Source organism: Drosophila eugracilis, unplaced genomic scaffold, assembly GCF_018153835.1.
Source record: "Drosophila eugracilis isolate 14026-0451.02 unplaced genomic scaffold, ASM1815383v1 contig_90, whole genome shotgun sequence".
Lineage (NCBI taxonomy): Eukaryota > Metazoa > Arthropoda > Insecta > Diptera > Drosophilidae > Drosophila > Drosophila eugracilis.
In genome coordinates, this window is record NW_024573812.1 from 7,861,973 (window position 1) to 7,885,683 (window position 23,711).

A 23,711-nucleotide genomic window follows, 5' to 3' on the forward strand; every position below is an offset into this window, starting at 1 on the left:
CATCTTCTCTCCGGTATCTTGGTATCAGTTAAATCAATTAAGGCTTTCAAGTGGAACTTTTGCCGATCGCAACACGCTTACCAGTGTCACAGGGGTTTGGGTGTGTGCATGTGTGCATCACCCACCGCCACCCCTTGGCTTTCAATTACCTCAAGTGGTAAATGTGGTTATTCCATTTAATCATGAGGTGCGACTGGTCCAACAAAGCCCGTACATTGTTTGGCTAATGTCTCATACCTTTCCACTTCTTCAACTAATTGCCGTGCGTTCCTCGTCCAAGGTTAGCCCTTTGGAAAATATGTCAATCAGAGGCGGTTTGATAAAGAAAATGATTCCGTCTATGATTTCATCTTAATCGGAAATGCGACTGTGTTATTTTTGATAAATTCTGGGAATTTGATATACTTCTTAGAAAGTTTAAAGCAGAACACCTCTTTTGTGATATTTTCAAATACTTTTATTATTTAACTCAATGGAATGGAAAGGAAAGCAATTTTAGGAAATGTTTATAAATACGGGAATGAAATAGTGTATTATTTATAAAGTTAGGTTTTCCTATAACACTTGTGTTTTCATCTCATAATCTTTTCGATTGAAAGATATTAAATATATTTAGGTACCTGGAATTATATTAACTAGTTAAATATTCTCTGTTTAAGCTGTAATGATAGTACAGGATAATGAGTGAATGAAAATCTAATAACAAGATAAAGAAGTTAAGTTATAGTATTGCTTAAATATAAATGTCGTATAAAAATATTATCTCAACTTATTTATAGCAATCGAAAACCACTAAGAGATACTTAATTTTCCCTAATCTTGTCTCCTGCCATTTCCCCAGCCATCTTTCCGCTGGAGATCCCATTCAGTGGTTCAAGCAAGTAAATAGCCAAGTACATAATCGCCTATATAAGAAGCTCATATATGTATCCGCAGTGCTATATATATATGTATATATATTGGGGGAAAAAAAGAAGGAAAACCCTAAATTGGCGCAGGCGCACTGCCCCATGAATGTTGCTGAGCTCCAATGGCACCGCCAGTCGTGGATATCCCTGCCTCTACTCCCTCCTCTTAGAGCGTCGATACTTGAGCCAGGCGAATGGCAGCACTCCACTGGCACACACATCCTGGCTGCAGGATAATACCGAAGCTTCCCTAATCGGGCATTCGAGTTGGTTGGCCAACAGCCAGCAGCCAGCAGCCAGGCATCCAGGACGCCTGTCTCTGTAAATACTTCTGTACATAAGTTGGACAAGGGGCCGATGTCCTGGCTGTCGAGTGTATCCTTGAGTGCTCGAGTGGGTTGATAAGCCAGGCGGCAGCAGGACCACCCGAAATAAGGACGCCCGAGCAGAGCGGAAATGTCAAGTTGACGCTCTCGCCGGAAGTGCTCAGTGCTCAGAGCTGAGAGCTGGGAGATAGAAAGCAGGACAATGCCAACGATACCAGGACTCTGTATCCTTCTCGGCATTACCCAGTCTCCGGGCGCTGAAAAAAAGGGGCTGTGATGCGTTTAATCAACAATAAAATCAGAAATCAAAAACTTAATGAATGTCCTTTTGTCGTTACGCCGACAATGACACCGAAGGAGGCTTCACTTTGGGGGAGGGGATGCTGCCGCTGCTGACGATTATGATGATGATGATGACGGGTAGCTGTCTCACTCCCCTGGAGACCGTTACGGCATCCGTGTCCGTGCTTCTGTCCGTATCCATGTCCGCAGTTCGTGTCCGTGCTTGCGCCAGTGTCCGGGATGATGACTGCGATGCTGTTGATGGGGCAATGACGGCAAAGAGGGCTCTTAGCGCGGCTGATGGCTGCCACATTCCGTAATAGCGGTAACCGGGGAATGGCCACAACTGTCCCACTGACCACCCAACCACCCGTTCACCCATCTCTTCCACCGACCAGTTTTACCCGCCAAACGCTCAAAGTTGAATTACTTCCCCACACGTTATGGCCCCAACGATGTCTCCTCAGCATTCCCACCCATAAATGTCAGGAATAAAATCTGTGATTTAGGAAGGGTCCATCATAATTAGGACTCATCATGATGTAATTGTTAATGATTTTGATGACAGGATAATATTAGATGCCAAAATGTTTAGTTTATTTTCTATTTATTTGCAATGTGCAATATTAATTATGAACTAAAAAGAACTAACTAAAGAAAACTTGAATCTGTCTTGCCTGGGTGGCATTCGGATGCTGAGAGCTACGAAAAGATTAAAAGTACAAATTTGGAATAACTTACTTTCTCTCCTCCCCAGTTAATTTCAGTTATGGGATGTTTTTGTAGTCATAACACCTTTATGATGACTTTATGCGTAAAATATTTAATACGTTAAGGGTGTTTAAAAATGTATTAATCTATGAAGGTATACAATATTGATTCCTCATGTTGCTATACCGTAAACATATAAAAGTTACGTTTTTTCTTAACTTAAGTTTCAACTTTGTAGGTAAAGAAAGTTAAAGAGAGTAGAGTCGAGTGTATGGCCATGCAACTTAAGTCACCTTCATACTTATAAGAAACAGTAAAAACATAGTTTCTCCCCCAAGAGATGATAAAAAAATGAAAAAGAGATATATATGATTATGTTCCTACAAATTTAATACTTTTGTGATATTCATACTGAGTTTTCTCTATCAAGGTCACAGTAACTTAATCGGCATCTTAACTAAATGAATATTTAATATAAAATCAGTTATTTTTATTATACTATTAAGGTCAGAAGTTGAAATGCCGGAAGCCGGAATAAATGATATTTAATCTTGATATACCATAAATGAAAACGGTTTTAGTTAAAATATGTACAAGGGAACATTTTCCAAATTGTCAATTCTTTTTATTTGAGTTTGGCCTAAATGGATTAAATCTGGCATACGAAAATGTAACTAAAATAATAAATTATTTTTTAATGTAATGGTTTTAGAGCATATTTAAGGAACAGACTGTTTATTAAAGAAATTGTAAGTCCTAAATCTGAAAATCCCAAATTATTAATAACCCTCTATCCATTGGTTATTCAGGGTTTGGTTATTTCCACATCTATGTTCTCAGTTTAAAAGCTAACTGGAATAACTGAAAAGTACAAACTGAACTTTTGCTCCCATCAAACGCGAAAACTGGAGCTTTAATAAAATTATTGATTTTCCGTGTTCCGCGAGGAGACCTCCGGCTCCTTCCCCACCTGGAAAACTCCTGCACAGCATGTGTAGGTCTCTTTTGGCCCGATGATGTCGCGTTCTTTGCTTATTTAAATGTTTTTCCGCCCAATATAGACGACCTGGGGGTGGGTTTTTTACTGGGGAACGGGGCTCGCTGATGAGTTGGCTAACAGTAAATATTATTTACGTCGAAGTATGGGTGGCCAGCCAGACACATGGGCTTTTATTTTTGGCCAGCGAAAAATTTGCAACGCTTTTGGTGGCCAAGAAGATGTCATCGAACCGGAAATTCCAATGTGTTTACTTCAAAGGCGGAGGAAAACTTAATAGTTTTCCTAAGGAAAAATTTATGAATTTATGGATTTTAGTGGAAATTTCAAAGTTATGAAGAATCAGAGAAGAAAAAGATAAACTGGTTATTCTTAAGTAATTCCTAGCATCAAATAGGTTTGTTCTTAGTACATATAATGAAGTTAAAAGGTTATATATTACGGATATAAATAAAGTTTTTAGACTTCATTAGTGTTATACTCTGTTAAGTCTTCAGAGTCATTTAAATACCTTTTTATGTACATTTGAATAGAGTAGGTAGTGTAGCTTATAATGCCTATGAAGGGCTCTTTAAAGTTGGGAAAACTAATTTTTCCTTATTTCGGAAAAGGGTTTGTATTTTTGATTTCATTATTTTAAAAACGCAACTATAATATGATCATCAAGCTTCATAGGAGTAATTGGAAATAAACATTAAAAAAGCAATATTTAATCGTTGAATTTGAGTTTATAACGTAGCTAAATTGGGAGGTACTATTTGAATAGCCCTTGAAATACTGCTTAAAGCTACATAATAATTACAAGATTATGCGATATCTGTGCCAATAGTGCAATGTAACCTACTGTTATCCTCTCATATATTAGCTATAGACTCCTTTTCCAAGTTGGTATAGAAAACTACATGTCAAATATCCCTATTAAAACTAGCAGAATCGGTGTAATGAACCATTTTCTCATTTCGTTCTTTTAGTTGGGTTATTAACTTGGCTTGTGCTGGGGAATTAATTAAGTTTCTGTATTTGGAAGCTGAAATTAAATGCCACATGGAAATGTATCTGTGTGCAATATAAAAGGATGTTCAAGCTGTGTGTTTGTGTGGGGCTCCATCTAAAATGCTAAGAGCAGCAAAAGATTTTGAGCCCCGAAATTTGGTAAAGCTCTGCAAATAACGTCGACGTCGAAAAAGGGAAGTTATGTTCAAGAGGAGGGGGAGAGGGCGATAAAACCGCAGTCGGAGCCACTGGAAAAAGAATATAGGAAGGCGAAAAAGAACAAGATGAAGTCGCCGGGCAAAGCGGCTGCTTAGCCAATCAGCGAGCGGCGGGGGCGGAGTCTATCCCGAACTGGTTTGCCGCCGCTTTTTATGTTGATTTCGTGTTTTTCCTCTTTTTTCTCGTATCTCGTATTCTTTGGCGTTTTTCGCCTGCGTTTACGCTTTGCTCATCTCTCTTTGCTCTAATTTTTTCGATGGGTTATCTCGCTCTGGCACGATTCCATTGGAGTGACAGAGAACCAGAAAAAGAGAGAGAGAGAGAGAAAGATAGAGAGTGGCTTTGTATGTGTGTGTGTAAGAGAGCTCAGTAGGCGAGAGAGAAAGAGAGAGGGCATGCTCAAGAGGGAGAAAGGGAGAGCTTGCGCATTGGGGAAATGGTGAGGGAAATCGTGGGATAAAGATAACCAGATAAAAAATACATATTTTCTTAAGAAAATAACTTGGAATTTTTAAAGTTTTTCGTAAATGATTAAAGTGTATTATTTTTTAAAGATTTTATAAGAATTAAAGATGAATAAACCTTAATTTTATGTTATTTTCCCTTAATAGGGATATTAGATCCTAAACTAATTACTAAACCCACTGTAACTCCACCCAATTGCGATCTATTTTCGGCACGGCGGTTCCCCTACGAGCGCTGTATATAGGAATCGTATTTACCATTTACTTGGACGCGGTTGGCTAAATCCTGGAGCCCGGACACCTAATCACATGTAATGCGCGCGCATTATCTGCGCTCTTATCTCCAGTTTTCCGGGGGAACCACCTAGCCACCGCCCTCCGGCGATATCCACTTCGTGCCTTGAACTCACGAACCCTAAACGAAGGCCGTCGCCATTCACGGAGGTGCTAAATGCCGAGTGGGTGTAGCCCACCCATTCCTCCACGTCCCTTAACCCGCCGATGACCACCCACCACCCACCGAGAGGAATAAGCAGTGCCGATTTACTCTTTCATCCCGAATACCCGAACCTATTGCCTCTCCGCTCGCACTCGCAGTGGCTTTGCTTACGCCCACGCCCACTCTACACGGTGTAGGGATACGAGTGCTGGCCTCTGTCAGTGTGTGTGTGTGTGGTATAATTCCACCCGAATTTGCAGCAAATCCATTGAGTTTCGCCACAGCGCACAAAAAATAAAAGAAAACGCGCAGTTGGGAAGGGGGTTCCCAGGGGTTGGGGGGGTTGGCTTGGGCTGGGAAGGCTGTGCCGACGACAAGTGCAATTCTGCGCCGGAACAGGTTTATTCGCGAGTGTGTGTGAGAGAGCGAGAGCCGCTCTCTAGATAGCTCACTCTCTCGAAACGCTCTCTTCTCTCTGCCCTTGTACGTGTGCTTTGTTTTGGTCACTCACCAACAAACACATGCAAAGCGGCTTGCTTGCCTCACTCAGCAGAATGGCATTTCGCAGTATTTCTACTACGTTTCAGAATCCCCAACTCGTTTGGTAATCTTATGTCAAGATGGCTTGGGAAAACACTTTTGGATAATGAAAATAACCCCAGTACGAGTTTAATCTTTTCCCTTGGAGTGAAGATGGCTCATAACGCTTGAATTACTCATTTAAGGCAGTTACTATTCGGTTCGAAGTAACTGTAAGGTTTTTTCTTGAAATTTAATAAAATTTAGGTAAAGTGCTGAGGTGAAGATTCATCAAGAGAATGAATTACAAGGATAGTTGCCCTGTAATAAATGAATGTATTTTTTTTTTATTAAATAATAATATTTATTTAAATTTTATTCTCTGCTACCTAATTGTAAATAAATGTGTTAATCTTAAAAGAATAACTTTTAAGTGTCCAGCATAAAAGTAGCATTATTTTTCTTAGAAACGAATTTTAGTACCAATTTTCTTAATCTAAAAAAAGAAAAGTTTGCTTTTAGTTCTTCATCACCTTTGCTCGCTGCTTAATAATAATACATCTTTTTTCAGTTTTTGTTTTTAAGGGTATTTAAGTATTTTATTATTTTAAGTATTTTATATACGCTCTATATTTTTAACACTGACAAGAACGTAAAAACTGATCACTTTTATTCAAAATTTCTTCACATCGCTCATCTTACACTATTCTAGGTGCTTGAATATTTTATTTCAAAGTCGAAATGGAAAATTCTCCTCTTATAAACCAAAGTCTTGAAATTAGGACAGAGGAATATATAAGTCTATCTTTTAAAAAACTTAAAAATTAAATACAGATCTACCAATATTAATAGATATATAAATAGTGACAATTTTTTATTTATGCTACTACACATGAAAAAGATCTTTAAATAAAAATTAAGTAAAAGGAAAACGTTGAGCTTGACGAGCTTCTGAATTAAAAAGTCAAATTTGTTTTTTCATTTTATTATTGTTCGTTAACATAAACTATTTTTAGACTGGACTATAATCTCATATAAATAATTTTGAGTACCGGAACAGTTTAAATTTATAGAACACTGATAACGAAATTTATTTATACGAATAATAAATTATATATCATGATATGGTGAGTCATTTAACGAAAATTTTCATAGAAAGAAATTAACTTTTGAATATGGACGCTTACAGATTTTCATAACTTAATGCTGTCTCTAAAAGTTGACTTTTGGAGAGCCATAATAAAATATGTTTTATAAAATATATAAACCTTCTTCGCCCAGTGAACAGCCATTGAATGAACTATCTAAATATGATAAGATATATGCGTTTTTTCAGAATCAAAAAATGTTTTTATTTAATAAATTATCTCAAAATATCATTTAAAACCACAAAAGTATCTCTGCAGACTCTGAATAGGCATGTCAGCTAACCAAATAGCACTACTACCTTTTCAGTGTCTACTACTATTTGAATCGCTCTCCCTCTGCACCAACACAAGCGAAGTCAAAGAGAAAGAGAGCTCGTTGAGGCTCCGTGGACTCACACTAGTGCATATGGACAGGCGGCAAATGGAGCCGCGGGAGAGAGACCTTGGTCACAGCGGGGGTGGAGATGAGCTGGGGGATGGGCCAGAACGAGACCGAGCGCCGAGGACCGAAAGAGACCGAGCACCAAACACCGAACACCGGCACCGGCAACATCGACTGCGACGCCGGCAGCGGCGGCGGCAGAGCCAGCGGGCGAATGTGCGAAGGCGAAAGAATGCCGTCAGTTGTGACACAACTTTGGCCAAGAGAGGATGTCTTGACGCGCGTCCGCTCACCAATACTTTGCGAAACCCAGCGAGGAGAGTCCCCACAGAGAGAGCCAGATCAGTCCGGAGCCCAAGGACTCGACTCGGCCAAGAACAAGCACTTACATCGTCATCCAATTGCCCAAGGGAAATCCGAAACGTGAACGCTCCGCTGGATTTGCGATAGCCGCATTCGCCGCATTTGATACGCTGCCAATCCTGGTGGTGACGCAGCGACGCGATCAGCTCCCGATTTCATGGCACTAATGATGTCGCGTCGCCCACAACAACAACAACAACAACAGCAGCAACATCTTCTCGAGCCACTGCAACAGCATCCACTTGAACTAGCGTCATCGAATCCGTTCCAAAAGGAAACGCGCGTTTCACCTGAGCGTCTGTGCGGTTGCGCGTGTGTGTGTGCCTGTGTCTAATTCGCGTTAACGCGTCACTAAACAAAAGAGAAGAAAATAATTATTAATTAAAAGTAAATAATAATAATCAAATCAAGAAGTATATACCCCGATCGAATGCGAAATCGAGCTGCCCTTATCGCGGTTACAAATTGCAATCAAACAAATCACAGCGAACCATCCAAATTGCAATTAATGCCAAAGCGCGCCTGCATCTGGCCATAAAAGAAATACGTTAACAGTCGAGTCCAGTGATTAGAACTTTGTAACGCCACCGAGATGGACTTCCAGAGCGCCATGGAGACCTTTGCCGAGGCCTGGGTGGCCGCCAATGCCGGTCAGCAGGTGAGTTCTTGAGTTCTTACGAATCTGTAAAGATCCAATCCCCTGAAGATTTCATCATTGCTTTTGCCGGCGGCACTTCACACCTATTAGTCAGATGGCTTTATTACCTATCTCTCTCCCTCCCTTAAAAAAATGAATCAGTTGAAAGCAAACAAAATCGGGGCAAGCGACATATGGCCAGGCCAAAGTGATAGCACTCGTGTAGATATGCGCTCGTTTCGCTATTTATGCAGATTAAGATAATCCTTATCGGCTGAGATTTTCGAGATCGGTGCTGCGATAAGCCCTTGCCCCATTGTTTATCTTTGCCGCTGCTCCTCCGTTACTTCTCCTCTGCTCTTCACTAATTGCATTGTAAAGCCGATCCCCAAACCCTCAGTTCTCCGGTCTCCATTCTCCATTCTCCATGCTCTGAGAGAGCTTTTGCCAAGTTAGATAAGATAATCCCGACGGTAACTTTGACAAATGCTGGTAATTTGGGCATAAGGCGATGACGAACTTAGATATCGATGGGGTTTACGAGCACTGAGGGATATAACCAGGTGGGCAGGGGTAACCACCACCCTCTCTGGGCTTTGCCATCGCGTCATCGTTGTGCGCCACTTTTTAGCTTTTATCTGACTCGAGCGAGCGCCCCTGTCACTGATATCGCAATTAATCCAAATAAGTGCGATAAAATTGATTATGAACATGCTGGCGTGATTAGTCCAACTCCCCTTAACAGGCCGATCTGGAGGAAAGAGTGGGGGATCACTCATACACATGTCCGTAGATATCTGGGTGTGTGTGGCTCGCCGGGGCGGGCAGACTTTATTAGCAGACATAATTGATTATGTTGTGTGAGTGTAATTATTATTTATCTGGCTCTGCGGTCTGACTTCTGCCTATGCCCCTGCCCCTGCCCCTGGCTCTGCCTCTGTGTGCAACCCATTGATATCGCCTTCAAATCGGTTAAATCGGTTAGCCAAACGCCGAAAACGGGGGCTGACTAATCCAAGAATTTATGGATTTTATTTCCATTCGATTTCGAAAACGTCTCCACGCTGTATATTAAAACAAATCCCAATCTCGGAGAGCGACCCACCGCCATTGTCTTTAAGCCGAAATCATGCCACAAGAATTATTGTACTGGCCGAATCGAGCCGAATCTATCGAAAACAAACAGCCCAAACTCGCTGGCATGCCAGTAATTTCGTATACCCTTGCCATGGGGAATAGTTGCCTTTGGAGGATTGAGATTACGTCTATAGCCTTGCCTCGAATCCAGCTGAACTGATCCTCAGGGATTGCCTTTTTTCCAAATGGCTCCAACTGGGACTCGCATTTGTACATTCTTGGCGATAAAAGTCAATTTCCTTAACGAAATTATTCTGGCAAAGTCTCGGCAATTTTCTGGGATGAGGTAATTTCTAATTATTTCGATTAGGGCATTCGAATATTCGGCCTTTTCATCTGGCTCTCGAGTTGTTTCTTTATTTTTGTGCTTTTTTGACAGTTTTATGTGTCGACGCATATGCTTAGTGAATGGGATTAAGATAAGACGGCGTAAGTTGGGCCAGATAATAAACCAGTATGGCCAGAATGTGAATTCTTTCAAAACTATAACAAATCATTTTCAATAGGAAATCTTCTGCGAGTGTGTGTGTGCGTGTGTGATTTTTGGGGTTGCAAACTAATTATAAAGCATTTAGTTTTATTGTTGTGATAATTTCTGTTTTTTGGCTTTTTCTTAGGGTAAAACCTATTGGAATCGAACTCGGGGAATAGATAATGCCGAGCGAGTCTCTTCACTCGACCCGGTTATATCACCCAGCCCCCCCTCAGCCCCTTTGGCCAGTCAGATAGGCCTGAGGTCTTATAAATTATAAATGGTTCGATTTTGTCTAATCTGAAAGTGTTAGGAAGGCGGCGAGGAGCAGCGGCATTAGCAGTCAGATAATGGAATATTTATTAATTGAAATCTTCTTCGCCGCTGCTTCCTGCTTACTATGGCTTATTCTGCCTTACTATATACCTTACTATACCTCACCATGATCATCGAATAGTCATTTCCTCTGACTGGTTTCCCCCCAGAGAGATGGCCGTTTCTCCGACCAAGACTAATGATAATCGGGGTTAATCTGGCCGCGCATCGAATCTGGGTTCCAATCAAATGCATTCTTCTCCCTTTCTTTGAGCAGGCCTGAAGCCCTCCTTCCCACGTTTTCGGTTTCGTTAAATTCCGGTAGTCAAATGTCCATTAAATGCCGCTCATAAATGTCCAAACTGTTTGTCATCTTTGTGGCCGCCTCCTCTGACTTCTGGCTTTCTTTGGTCGTGCCTCTGCAGCTAGCACCTCTTTCAATGCTCCGAGACTACAGGCAGCCAGTATTTATCAGGGCTTAGGCCTCCATTCTTCCTGATCTCACTGGCTGCCACTTACTGCCTGCTACTAGATTGTAACACATTTTTAGCATTTCATTCGTCGCTTTCTCACTCCAACTTGCGATCTGTTGTCAGTCTGGGGCTTTTTACGGCACGATTATGCGATACATATAGATAGATATATATAAACGTATTTATTAATTATTCAAAGCCGATTGGATTATAATAATTTATAATGATTATTATCATAAGTCGGCGGACTTGGCCTCAGCTTCAGAGATTGAGTCGCGGTTTCAGTTCCAGATCTCGTCTGCTGTTCGTTGCGTGATCTCAGCCCGCTCTTCAATCAAACTAAAAGCCGTGTTAGTACCCGATAGTAGTTAGTGGCAGCAAGTGGCCAGAGTGTCATCGAACAGGGAAAACGCTTTAAGTTAATTACACGATGTCAGAGCTTCATTTTCATTATTATTTTTTGGTTGATTTTGGCACTTGCAGAGCGGCCTTAAATCAATTCCCGACTATTTTGTGATCTGTTTTTTGGGTTGTTCATGTTCAGGTCTAGGTATTTCTATTCCCCATGTGGAATCGCTTTCAAAGGCGCCGCTCACCGGCTCTCTCCTCCTCTCCAGCTCTTCAGCTCCTCAGATAATCAACAAAACGTGTTCGACTTGTCGAGGTTTTCCTTTCTGCACTTATCATAGAACACCTTCGGTTTGGGCTGTTGCTGTTGTTACTGTTGTTGTTTGGCAGCTAATGACACCTTGATAAAACGATTTGTAAGACATTGCGATAAAAGCGGTTCAGGCTTTGTAGCTTAAGGCGAACCGAAAGCTGATAAAAATACAAGCCGAAAACGAACACAAAAAACTGAAAAAAAAAAAAAACGGAAAAGTTCGAATGATAAAGACAACTTTGGGTAATTAATTTGTAGGGCGGCGGAGGAGGAGCAGTCCAGATTGTGGATTCTCGATGTCTTTGGGTATTTGTTTTGGGCATTTGTCATTCAGCTTAATCGGAATGAACGTACCCTGACAAAACACGGGAAAGAATCGAATTTTATACAATTTACGCATTTCGAAAGTCATCATCTGTCCTCTCGCTCTCGCGAGATGATGTTGCGCCTCCCCCATTGTCACCTTTTTCATTCTTAATTAGTGGATTTAGCTTGTTCCCCGTAGATATACGAGACCGAATTCTGAACTATTTTTAAATGGGCTAGCCAAATCCGTGCTCCTCCTCTCCGGCGGACATAAATTTCCCAATGTTTTGAGAATTATGACAAGTGGGTTGGCGGCAAGTGGAACTGAAATGAATATCTGGGGAGAAATTTCTATCTATATCTATCTCTATATATATATATAAATGATTATAAACTTTGGTTCTGATCACGATGACATTGTGGGGCTTACACGAAGGTATTTTCGGTGCTGAAGATTTATTAGTTATCACTAATACGCCCCGTTGAAAATCATAAGCCGCAACAGCAGCCGGTGAGTTTCTACAAGTCACAGCGACAATCGGCTTGCGAGCATATTTCTCTTGAGGCCCAGAGCCAAAGAGTCGGTAACCTCGTCTTATTTAAAGTATTAACTGCTAACTAATGTGCGACACATTATAAAGAGCGCTCCGAGACGGTCTCAAAATACCCAATACTCAAACTCACATATATCGATATACCAATACCAAAAATAAACAGGTGATCGCCGGGCGGAGTGAGTAAAGTAAGCGGCGATCATGCCTGGCATCGACAAAAGGGATTATATTTCCTAAGCGCTCCCAACAAAATGTGACCAAAGCTGGAGCGGCAGCGGCAGAGCGTTCCAGACGTCTGGTAGCCAGCGGCCTGGCATTCAATGCCCGACGATCGCTGAGCTGCTTAACTAAATCCGGCTTAAGATCCAACACACAAAATTAATGTCGTTGAAAAACACAGCAAAAGTCACACATTAACAGCGACGGCGACGATCGCGCAGCTTGTGGTGCCCCAGGAAGTGGTGCCCCTTCTGCTAATGGGCAATGGGTTACTCCGCGATGGCTAATGGCTAATGGCGAGAGGAAATGCTCGGTGTGTGTGGACATCTTACAGGGGATTAGTTTGAATTGGCAGCGGAAGGCGAGGAGCGGAATGTTGGAAAATAAGCTACTTGGACTTGCACTTGCTCCAGCTCCAGCTCTTGGTCCTTCTCCCTGCCCGTCGATCGATTCAAATTACCAGCGATTTATTGGCGATCTCTAGTCCGACTACTGTGATCAACTAATCCACTTATCAGGTTGCCTCACTCTCTCTCTCTCTGCCCCTCGACTTCCTTCCTTTCCCGCTCTCCCTCTGATATATCGAACCATACATACCTTTTAATCGGCGTCGTAAACTCGATCATTAACCAATCTAATCTATACAATGGGTCACCAGCCGCCTTTTATCCAAATCTAATCAATTTCACCAAAGGCAATTCCTATGGCTAACAGCTAATGGCTAATATCTAAATGTGTAAATTAGTGTGTTTGCCTTTTATCAGAGGCCTTTCAAACTGGCCAAGGGTCCCGGTCACCAAGCCCAAAACCAGAGCCTGACCAGCGTTAGGAGCTGTATATCAAATGCCCCGACACTGGTTAATCTAATCTCTGGGAATTATGCGACCGTTTCGGGAAGATAACCGCCGCAAGTCCAAGAACGGAATTCGATAAATTCCCAATGCTATCATAATGAAGCGCCCCCAATTTTCCATGTGGTCTTGGGTAAACAGAAATTGATTGATTGGACACACAATTAAGGCAATCACTTCTGATTCCGGGACTTGGATTCGATTTGAATTTCAAAAACCAAAGAGAATAAGGGCAGGGTTGGCTCTTCACCAGCAGCTGCATCTTTTTTTTTGGGGGTCAACGACGAGTGCCAACGAGCCGATGACCCATGCCAAATCCAGTTCCCTTGCGTGCTTGACACTAACCCCAAAAAAATAGCGAGAGAGAGAGAGAATAAGAGAGAGAGGGACAGAGAGGGAAAAAAGCAAATCAATTCCTGTGCAAATTGAAAGCGGCCGCAGGTGGGAAATCACCTGGAAAGTGGGTGGCTCGCATGTCAGACGGCGGTGGCCGCTTATCGGTGTCATCGTATTTTGTTCCCCACACGCTGGATGCAATGCATCTAAACTTGGCTAAACTTTGCGTGTTAGCCAAACCTAATCCCGGGCCGAAGGAGAGGGTGGGGCCGCCACTGCATGTGATATTATGTGAATGTCAGCTAATCTGCAAGGCAAAACGTGGCAGCAATTACACAAAACGCTAATTAGGGAGAGTGGGTAGTGGAGATCCCCCTGGCTTTTTACCTCCCCAGCAGCAGGAAGTTGTCACCAACTCACTCAGTTAGTCATTCAGTCAGTCAGGCAGTTACTCAATCACTCATTCAGTCAGTTGGGCCACAAAAACCCGAGGGCCTCGAGCAGATCATGGAAATACGCTTATGTCGGATTATCCCATAATTTATGTGAGCTGCGCCCTGGCCAGACAATGGATTTGCCTTTCCAGCGCACAGGAACTCGCACCGGTGCCCACCTAATTGCCACGATCATCAGCCGGACCGGTAGATTCACTCGCATAGAAAGGAGGCTAATGACAATGCCCGGAGGAAGCGTTCCCGGGCAGATGACAAAACAGAAATTGTGTCATTCGATTGCAGGATCGGGAGGCAGTTGAACAAAAAACAAGGAAAACATAAGAAGGGAACGGGAACTCGGGAACTCGGTAACAGCAACCGGAAGCGTAATCGAGCTAAACGAACGCCGTCAGGGAAGTGATCAGATGTGCGTGTGTGTATGTGTATGTGTGTGGGTTAACATTAACCCATTGTGCCAAGGAGGACAAAAAATGAGCGGGAAGCGCTAAGGAAAAACGCGATGAGGAAAGTCAGAAAAATATACAAAAAAAAAAAAAAAAGAAAAGAGAACAGAAAACAGCAGCACTACCGGTCGAAAGGGAAGGAACTGGAAGGGAGAATAGGAACAAAAAAAAAAACCTAGAAGACAACCACCAAAGGTCCCCCCACATGCAATTAATAAAAAAAAAACGTTCAGGGCGAGGGAAACGGCAAACTACCATAGGCCATAGGAAAAATGAGGCACTGAGGTAGTGAGCTGCCAGATCCCCGTAGCTATGGCAATGCAAACAGGTGAGGGTGACTTACTGGCTCGCTAACTTGTCCTAGACAAGTCCGCAGTCAGCTGGGAACAGCTGAAACAACGCCGAGGCGATGCGAGAGATATGTATCTGCTGGATGCAAAATGTATCTACAACAGCTAATTAACCAAAATGTTTCAAAGTTGCAATCTAAAGAGCTGAAACGTTGATACTACCTGAATATAGCAATTACTCATATTCTTATTGATAGTTTTCTGATCGTAAAGAGAGGGGTTTTAAGGTGCAACTACTAAAATATTTGAGTTGCAACAAAATGTGTACTAAGTAATTATGCAACTGCGGCTGAAATAGATTTTAAGCACCTTTCGCACTCGAATTCCCTGAACTACATAAATATTTTCCCAGAGAGCATTTCCTGTTTGGCGATTTTCGGGCCTGGCAAACGTTTTCCGCTTAAAAATAAAGACATATTCCAGCGTTTAGAGCAGAAACCGATTCCGAGTGTCGCCAAAAACTGTTTGGCGAGCGGTAAATATATTTGGAAAACTCGTAAAGAGGCAGCCGTAGGGCCTTGCCAAAGGGGGCGGGCTGGCACTCTCGGAGATCCATAAACTTACATAGTTGGGCCTGTTTAAAATGCGCTTAATAGTTTCAACATGTGGCGTGGAGAGACAATTAGGCAATAAAATTAATTCACACCAAGAAAAGCATTAAAAGCGACGCCAGACGTGGCAAGGTGCCGCATTTTCCATTCGCCAACCTCAGCCTCATCCTCATCCTCCATTTGCCATTTGTTTGCCGTTTGCCGTTTGCTGTTTGCCACTCGGAGTTTCCACTTGGCCATGCCACATTTTCGCACGCATAACTCGGAAATTGCAACTCCATGGTGGCGCGTGTCCGCCGACAGTTGCTGATATCCTCCGCCACCCCCCGTGGCATTAGCCTGCCCCCCCTTTTTAATTGACTTTTTTACGTTTGACTCCCTGAATGGCAAGAGCCATTTGTCTAGGAATCATTAAGCCGATCAAACCAAACAAAAGTTTGCGCCTGCCGGAGAACTGTCATCGAATCCGTAAAATCATTTTTCGCAATTGCTGGAAGACGGAAAATGGGACCTTCACTAGCTTTTATGGGACAGGAAGTTAGGTACAAGAAAATATTAACCATAAGATGGAAATTATGGTAAACTTAGGGCAGGATGATTCTGGTTTATCTGAATAATATTATCTTTTTGCTACTATTTTGTTATATCTCCTTTGAAGGTTAAGTTAACTCCTTTAACAAGCTTAAAATTGAACATGTTTTCTTCATCGTCATCCTTCATAGATTTCCTTACAATCAAAGTGTTCTTTCTTATTTCATGTTTAATTTTTGCATACAAATTTCTCTTGATATTTAGTAATTACTTACCTTAACCACCTGAATGATGAATGCAACATTTTATCCCCTTTGCAACAGCTTCTGATGGGCCCTTTTAACCATCTCTCAAGGCAGCACGTGCTGTATGTTAAAAACCAGAATGAAGTCGGCACACGCTCATCTCCCTGCTTCCTGTCAGACATCGGGTTTCACTTTCTGGATCTGAGACAGAAGCAGAAACAGGAGCAGGACTTTCGAGAAGTAGGACACTGCTGTCTCCTATACAAATGAGGGTGCTGCAAGAGCCCTCCACATCCGAACATCCGATGTGTGTGCCCTGATATGATAATCTCGCAATCGAGAGCTCGCACCTCATTTGTGGAACAGCAATTGTCTAGAGGTCTTCCCCCCATTGCATTGTATGCCTCTGCCTCTGCCGATGCCCCTGCCGAGTGCTTCCTGTCTCGATGTGGCAATAAAAACGGGAATACTTCCACTCGAGTCCAAGGTGAACCTTGGCATGTGTGTGTGTTGGTGTATCTCTAATCGTTCCCCCTGCACCCCCATTCAAAAAAGAAAAAGCGAAAAAAGAGGGGCTGTACGTCATTTGGTCTCTTATCATTAACGACTTTTGTTCTTTTTATTCCCGTACGATATATCGCGATCTGAAGTCTTGGGCTCTCGATTCTGAGGTTGCCCCCATCCTTATACTCATCCCTGGACGCGAAAAGTGAAAGCTGCAGAAGGTGGGGTGGTCAGGGGGTGGACAAAAGTGACCTAACGCAATTGGAGCAAACATTTTAATTGACCCTGATGGTGGGGAGAAAGGCTGAGCCTTTGTCCTGGCTGATCTAATCAGGCTTCGTTACCGCTAACGGTAAAAGCTCACTTGCATTTTGACCACTGCGCAGGCTGCTCTGTTTGAAGTTCACATGTCCTGGACCCGTACATCCTGTTTAGAAAACGTTTTGTTTTCTTTCGACTGTCTGCTGTTAATGCTGGCGTTTTTATTTCATATTTTTTGTGGAAGACTGGCCAGTCTGTTTAGGCCAAAGCCACACAAATTAAGTTAACTTCCTGTCTGTCTATGGCTAATAGCAAATTAATAAGAGCTTCCGGTCAATTTGGCTTGCGGTTTTCTGTCGCATTTCCCTTTCGTTGGTCGCCGTTCGTCCTGTTTTATTGCTGATTGTCCGTCGGTGGGTGTGACCCCGACTCCGACTTGAAAACTTCGCGACAGCTGTAGGCAGGTCTCCGCGACTGGCTGGTTTCCCCTTAACTCAACTTAGCCTGAGCAGTGGTACTCCTTTGGCGCCTGCCCTTGACACACATATCCTCATCGTCCCGATCGTCCTCACCCGGGGCATCCCTTTCCACTCGACTACTCCCCAGCTGCCCTCGTTGCACTTACATTGCGAATGCACTTTCTGCAATTGTTATCTAAGTAGGGCTCTCGGCTATCTGCAATGTCCTGTCCAAATTTCAGGCCGCTTCCTGTTCTTCTGGTCCCTGGTCCCCTTGCTTACAGCACCCCTCAAGGTGCCACTTGCACTGGGCCAAATGTCAAAGCGAACGCCGACGCAACTGCAACTGCAGTTACAGGAAGAAGGACTCGCGCTCTTCGAGGAGAAGGTCCTGCTCGGCTGCCTGGGTGAACAGCTGTTCAAACTGCACAATTGAAATGGGTATCTTGGGTTCGTTTGTTTAGTTAGCTCCTTGGCGGGATTAGAGGATCTCTGATCTTGGGATTAGCAGAGGGAGTCAAGTCCTTTGGAAGGGAGATCAAAGATTATTTGTTTTTCTTGAGAATCTTGGCTTATGTCTTGAGATGAGATAGTTTAAAATTTTGAAATGAATTACTCTGTAACTCAATATTAAAAAGGATTCTGGTCCTAACTTCCTATCAAATTATCTCATCAATTAATCCGCTCTATCGCAACCCATCCACTAACGCCAATTAAAACTCTATATTCCGCGACGACCTCCCTCATTTCCGATGCAGCCCCGCCCCCGATGTGCCAGTTTTATCAATTTAAAGCAGAGCAGACATAATTTACATTTTTATTTATCGAGGGGCTAGCATTGGTAGGCGCAGACATGGCTGCCACAGTGCCACGGACGGGGATGTGTCTATCTATCCACTTTTACTCGACTCCACGCTGGGGGATATTTTTCACATTTTTAGCTTAATTGCATTTGGCTGGCCGCACGTTCCGGCCGCAGTTTGTTGTTTATCTTACGCTCGTCTGCGTTGCGTCTCGTCTTCAACCGTCTGCAACCTGCAACCTGCAACCTGCAAGCAAGTAGCAACTTGCCACGGCAACTGGTCTAGCTGTCTTTGCTAATAGACAAGTACCCATCCACACACACACACACACTCACACACACTTACATGAAGTGCAGTTTGCAGCTTGCAACATTGCTGCAAAGTCAAACAATTGTCGATGGGGCAAGCTGGGCAGAAAGAGAGAGGAACGAGGTGGCCACAAATAGGGGGAGTGTTTTGTGTTCTGTGGCTTGTTAAGTTTAAGATTGTTTGATATAGGCAGAGTACCAGGGTACCTACTACGTACCATCCCATTTGTGCCCCTGCCCTGCCCCCTGGCCAGAGCAACGTGCAACGTGTTGCTGTTACGAGGCTTTCGGCGCTAAGAGACATGTTTTCAATTATGATTGCTGGCGTGTCTTATTAATTACAACCATCAAGCGATAGACAGCATTTAGTCCGGCATTTAGTGAGGGAGCGGCGTAAGGCCAGGGGTGCTGTTTAATTGCCTGGCAAAAGCTGAAATAATAAAATCGTTAACTGATCTAAATGGATTATCTACTCGAATATATAGTAACCTTTTTAATTGGCTGATCAGTATTACCCGATTAGTACTTTAATCTGTTGATACTAAGATGGAGAAGTCCAGCCAGAAGTTTAATTAGAAAGCTTACAAAGATGAGGAAATCTGAAGTATCTATCAGATACATACAGTCGCCTTTCTGCGCAGAATCAGTAAGCTGGCAGAGCTCAACTGAACAATCTAACTGATTGCTTACAAATGAATCTCAATTAAAATTAATTCAAAACATGAACCGAGTATTATTTACCCATTTGACACTCGCTAGAAGTGTATGTGAGCCGCCGCACTAACAGATTGACACACATCTCTCGATCGGTGGCACCCTTCCTTACCCTTCAACTAGATGGATGGATGGATGGATGGATCATCATGGAGAGAGAGTGAGTTCTTCTTGGAGATGGAGACTACTAAAGGCCGAACACTGGTAGCTGCGCATATCAACGGCATCAATTAATTTGGTATTCGTGATTCTACTTAACATCGATTGACCCCGACAGATTAGTGAGCGAGGCGAACGAAATGTTGAACTTTGCTTTCGAGCATTCCATGGCATGGAGCTCCTCCAATGGCTCCCAGCTGTAGTCCAAGCCCCGTGGCAATGTGACGCAAATTGTCAAGCCGCAGTGCGATTATTTACATCTACAGATATTTCAGTTAATTGAGCGCATATATATATGGTCGTAGAACCATCGGTGGCTATACGTTTTGGGGGCGCCTCCGTTCTAATTGGTGCGATTGAATTAAAACCGTTTGCTGCCACTTGATGATGGTTACACCACGCGGCCACTCTCTCGCATCTCTCTGTGCATCTCTGGTTTCGATGTCTTTCGGTGTCGATTAGGCTGGCTCACAGATCACTTGATTGCTTTGCTCTTGATTCTTGGTTAAATGATTGATCAATGGGCCAATTGTCCGCGAGAATCAGTTTAGAATTTGCATGAATCTCGGCATTGGAGCGTGGCGTTCTTTATTGATTGATAAATAAAATACATTTGCTTATGGAATCAGGCGATTACATAAGTACTGTGGAGACTAGATGGGAAGATCTCCCTTCTGGCTAGATCCTCTTCCTGGAAAGCACTAACTGCTGGCTCGTAAATTGGTTCCTGCTCATTTGGCCGTGACAAAATTGTGTCCCCTAACTCCGCTTCCTCTGCCTTCTCATTTCTAACTTTTAACCTATTTAATTGACTTATAATTGGAGTGACCCACACACACACACACACACACACTGGCAAACATTCAGGACAGCCAGACAGACATATGTGTAGGTAATAATTTGCTGAGCAGGGAATTCCTCAAGCGCAACACGGACTCCAAGGGGATGGGAACACAAAGGATCATGTGAAACAGTTAGCAGATAGAAAGATAGAGGCGAAGAGAGAGAGAGAGCGGGTCACACATGAACGACTCTTCCAGCCGCAGGGAAACATGGAAAAGGGGCGTAAGGGGAGGGGCTGGCATAGAGGAAAATATGCCGCCCCGGCATGTTGAACTTGAAATTGTAATTTGGCATTCGGCACTCGGCACTCGGCGGTGCCTGGCCGGGCATTTGGCATTGGCAAGGGCACCTACATAGCCCAGGATGTCGTTGTCCATCCAAACGGAGAAAAAAACACTAAAAACCCGGGGTTGTCACTGCAGTTTGCTCTTCCGTTAACTGTTCTCCTGATGCTCCAGGAACTTTGTCAGCTGTTACTTGATCGATGGCAAATGACACTCTAGAATTATCCACCACTTTGGGTTATCGGAAATGCTGGGCCACTGAGCAGGCAGGTAGTTAAGGTGCTTGCTCCTGTAATTAAAGGATTACCAGAATTTGCTGGCTTAAGCACATTCCAAGTTGAAGTATTTATGGCCATTGGCTGTGTTTAAGATGTCTATCAAGTGTTTGGGAACTTAAAAATTGAGTTCTTTTTCTGTATTATTGGTGTAGTAACTATGGATTTTTTCGTATTTAATCTATAACCATTATAAAACACAGCTGTACTAAACAGTTTAGATATCCATCATTAAAATGCAATAAGTTTTGCTACTTTCCATTCCCTTGCCAGATCGATTTAAGTGGGCATCAAGTGTTAAGTTAATAATTTGCCCAGCTCGCTTTGGGGGGAAATACTCAGGGCAGGTAATTGAAAGAACGGAAAATGCCAACACACATTGTAAGCACGAGAGAGCTTTATTAATTTTTGTATTTAAAACATTTCAAGCACTCGACACCTTCTCCCCAGTAGCCGAGGTAGTTCCACTACCAGTTTCCCACTTGGCCACTTGGCCAGTTCAAGCCAAGATGTTGGGCTCTCCAGTAGCCGTAGCACCAGTAGCAATGATCTCAAATTGATGTCGGACGAGTAGAAATAATGAGGACCTTTGCAGGGAGCAGTCAGAGAAGGGGAGTAGAGTGAAGGGGATCTGCAAGGAACGCGCGCATAATCAAGGCATGGGGACAGGGGACATGGACATGGACCTGCTTCTCGTCTTTGGACATGCCATTGCCATTGCCAATTGGCGATTTGCCTTTGCCTTTGCTGCCGCAGCTCCCATCTCCAGCTCCATCTTCTCCCCTTTATGATTATTGTTATTATTGAGTGTAGGCCTCTGCAATTCAGGGCAAAGTCATCATTAATGCGTCGAGTGCAGCGAGCATTACCGAAAAAGCCCTCCGCGAGGCAGTAAAATAAAATGAAATGAAATATAATTAAATGTCGCTGTTCAGGTTGAGTCCGCGTAGCTGGGTAGCTGGGCTCGATGTTGTTGTTGCTGTGTAGCTGTTGGGCTCGTAATTTGGCCACAAATTCTTCCGCGATCGTCTGGGCTGGCAGTGGAGTTGAGTCTGGATCTGGCTATCGCTCAAACTGATCGCATACCAAGTCCGGCGTATTTTGTCAACCGGTTTTGGCCATCCATCCATCCAACCTACCAGCCTACCAGCCTACCAACCTACCAACCAGCCATCCCTCTCTCACATTGTCTCTGCTTATCTGCGGCTTTGTGGCATCTTTAAATGGCGTTTTTTCGCACTCAGCGAACTCGATGCGGGCGTCGATCTTTCCGGGGGGCGAAATGTGAAAAGCGAAAAGGGAGCCCAAGGCACTACTACTGCTCTTTCGCGAAAAACGTTCGCTGATTTTTAATTATTTTGCACGTCGCAACGATGTTCGCCATCGTTGGGATGCAAGTTGGCCATGTCTGCCATGTCTGGATGTGGATGTGGATGTGGATGGATGGTCGATCTGCTGCCTTTCGTCACTTCGATATTGAAACACTTAATCACAATTTCGTTAAGGACACAAGGCATGCGGGCAGCGAGCAGTGAGCAGCGAGCAGCAGACAGCAGGGACACACATAAATGGCCAAACTCAGAGAATATTCCAAAAATCTCATACAAATTACGAAAAGCGAAAACTGAAGAGACAGAGAAATCACGAAAATGATATTTCTACGCGCCGAATTCCAAATGATCGCATTCTCCTGCTCGCCAAGTTCCCGCTCGCCAGGGAATTTACGAACACGAATCTCTGGCCCGCTGATCGCTGATCGCCTCCCGCTGACGATGATAATTAATAACAGGGGCCCGGCCCCTGCAAACGGCATAAAAACGCTGCCAAACACCCAATCGTACGGCCAGAAAAAAGTCTGAGTCTCGGCCAATGGAAATGGTAATGTCTCGGAGCTCGCAGCTAGCAGATCGGAGGCTCCTCCCGATAAGCAAAAAAGAAGACAGACCAGTCGGACATACTATAATCTCAGACGGTGGGGAATGTCAATGTGTGGCTGCACTTAAAGGAAAGGAAAGTATAGAAGTTAGTTGGTAGATGGTAAAAAGATACTTTCTGGAAGGCAATAACCAGTTAAGATGTTAGATGACTCATTATGGAAAGAATATTTCTTATTGATTTTATTACTCGCTTGATAGATTTCTTTCAACTTAAGGCATAGTTTTCAAGCAATTTCTTCGAGTGCATAAACACATAGTCATGAGGTCTCAGTTGTGTGACGATTAAGATCCCAGAAAAGAGATCCCCGATCAGTGCTTGCTGCCGAACTGATCAACACTTTCAGGCCGATTGCGTGTTGTTGGCTAAGCAAACTGACAGAGAACATGACAAGAACAAGACCGTTGACAAGAGGCAACAGATAGAAGAGCTTATCCGAAATTCCCACCGAAATGGAAGAATTTTCACCTCATTCTCACCGGCGATCAGTCAGATCCCTCGATCCCTATCCCAATCCCTAACCCTCACTCGATCAGTCATTCCCATCACGAAGCACTTGGAGCTAAAACAATTAATGCCTGGCAGAGGAATCAAATGATATTTGGCCAAGGACAAGGACAAGGAGAAGACAGCGCCATGGTGCCAGGCGCAACCACGATTTATAGCCCAAGTGGAATGTGCCATACATCAGTCCCCAGGATCAGAGGAGCAAAAACAATTTAGCCAGCCAAAAGGAGGAGGCGCACCAGCAGCCAGTCGGATCTGCTGTCGATGATTAAAACACATTAAAAATCCAGTAGCCAGGGAACGGAGTTTTTAGTAGCCTTTCTCGCCGGGCAGCGGCGGCCCAAACTAATTTCATATTTTTCATGCAATTGAT

At 43.4% G+C, this 23,711-nt stretch overlaps 1 protein-coding gene across 1 annotated transcript in view; it reads left to right on the forward strand.

Moving 5' to 3' along the window:
• Positions 1-7,647: 7,647 nt before the first annotated feature.
• Positions 7,648-23,711, forward strand: part of LOC108113064 — a 44,225-nt gene continuing 28,161 nt past the window's right edge. The window contains exon 1 of the mRNA XM_017223500.1: positions 7,648-8,409. Within this exon, the coding sequence (XP_017078989.1) occupies positions 8,344-8,409 (66 nt within the window). The 5' untranslated portion in view covers positions 7,648-8,343. The remainder of the gene's footprint in view (positions 8,410-23,711) is intronic.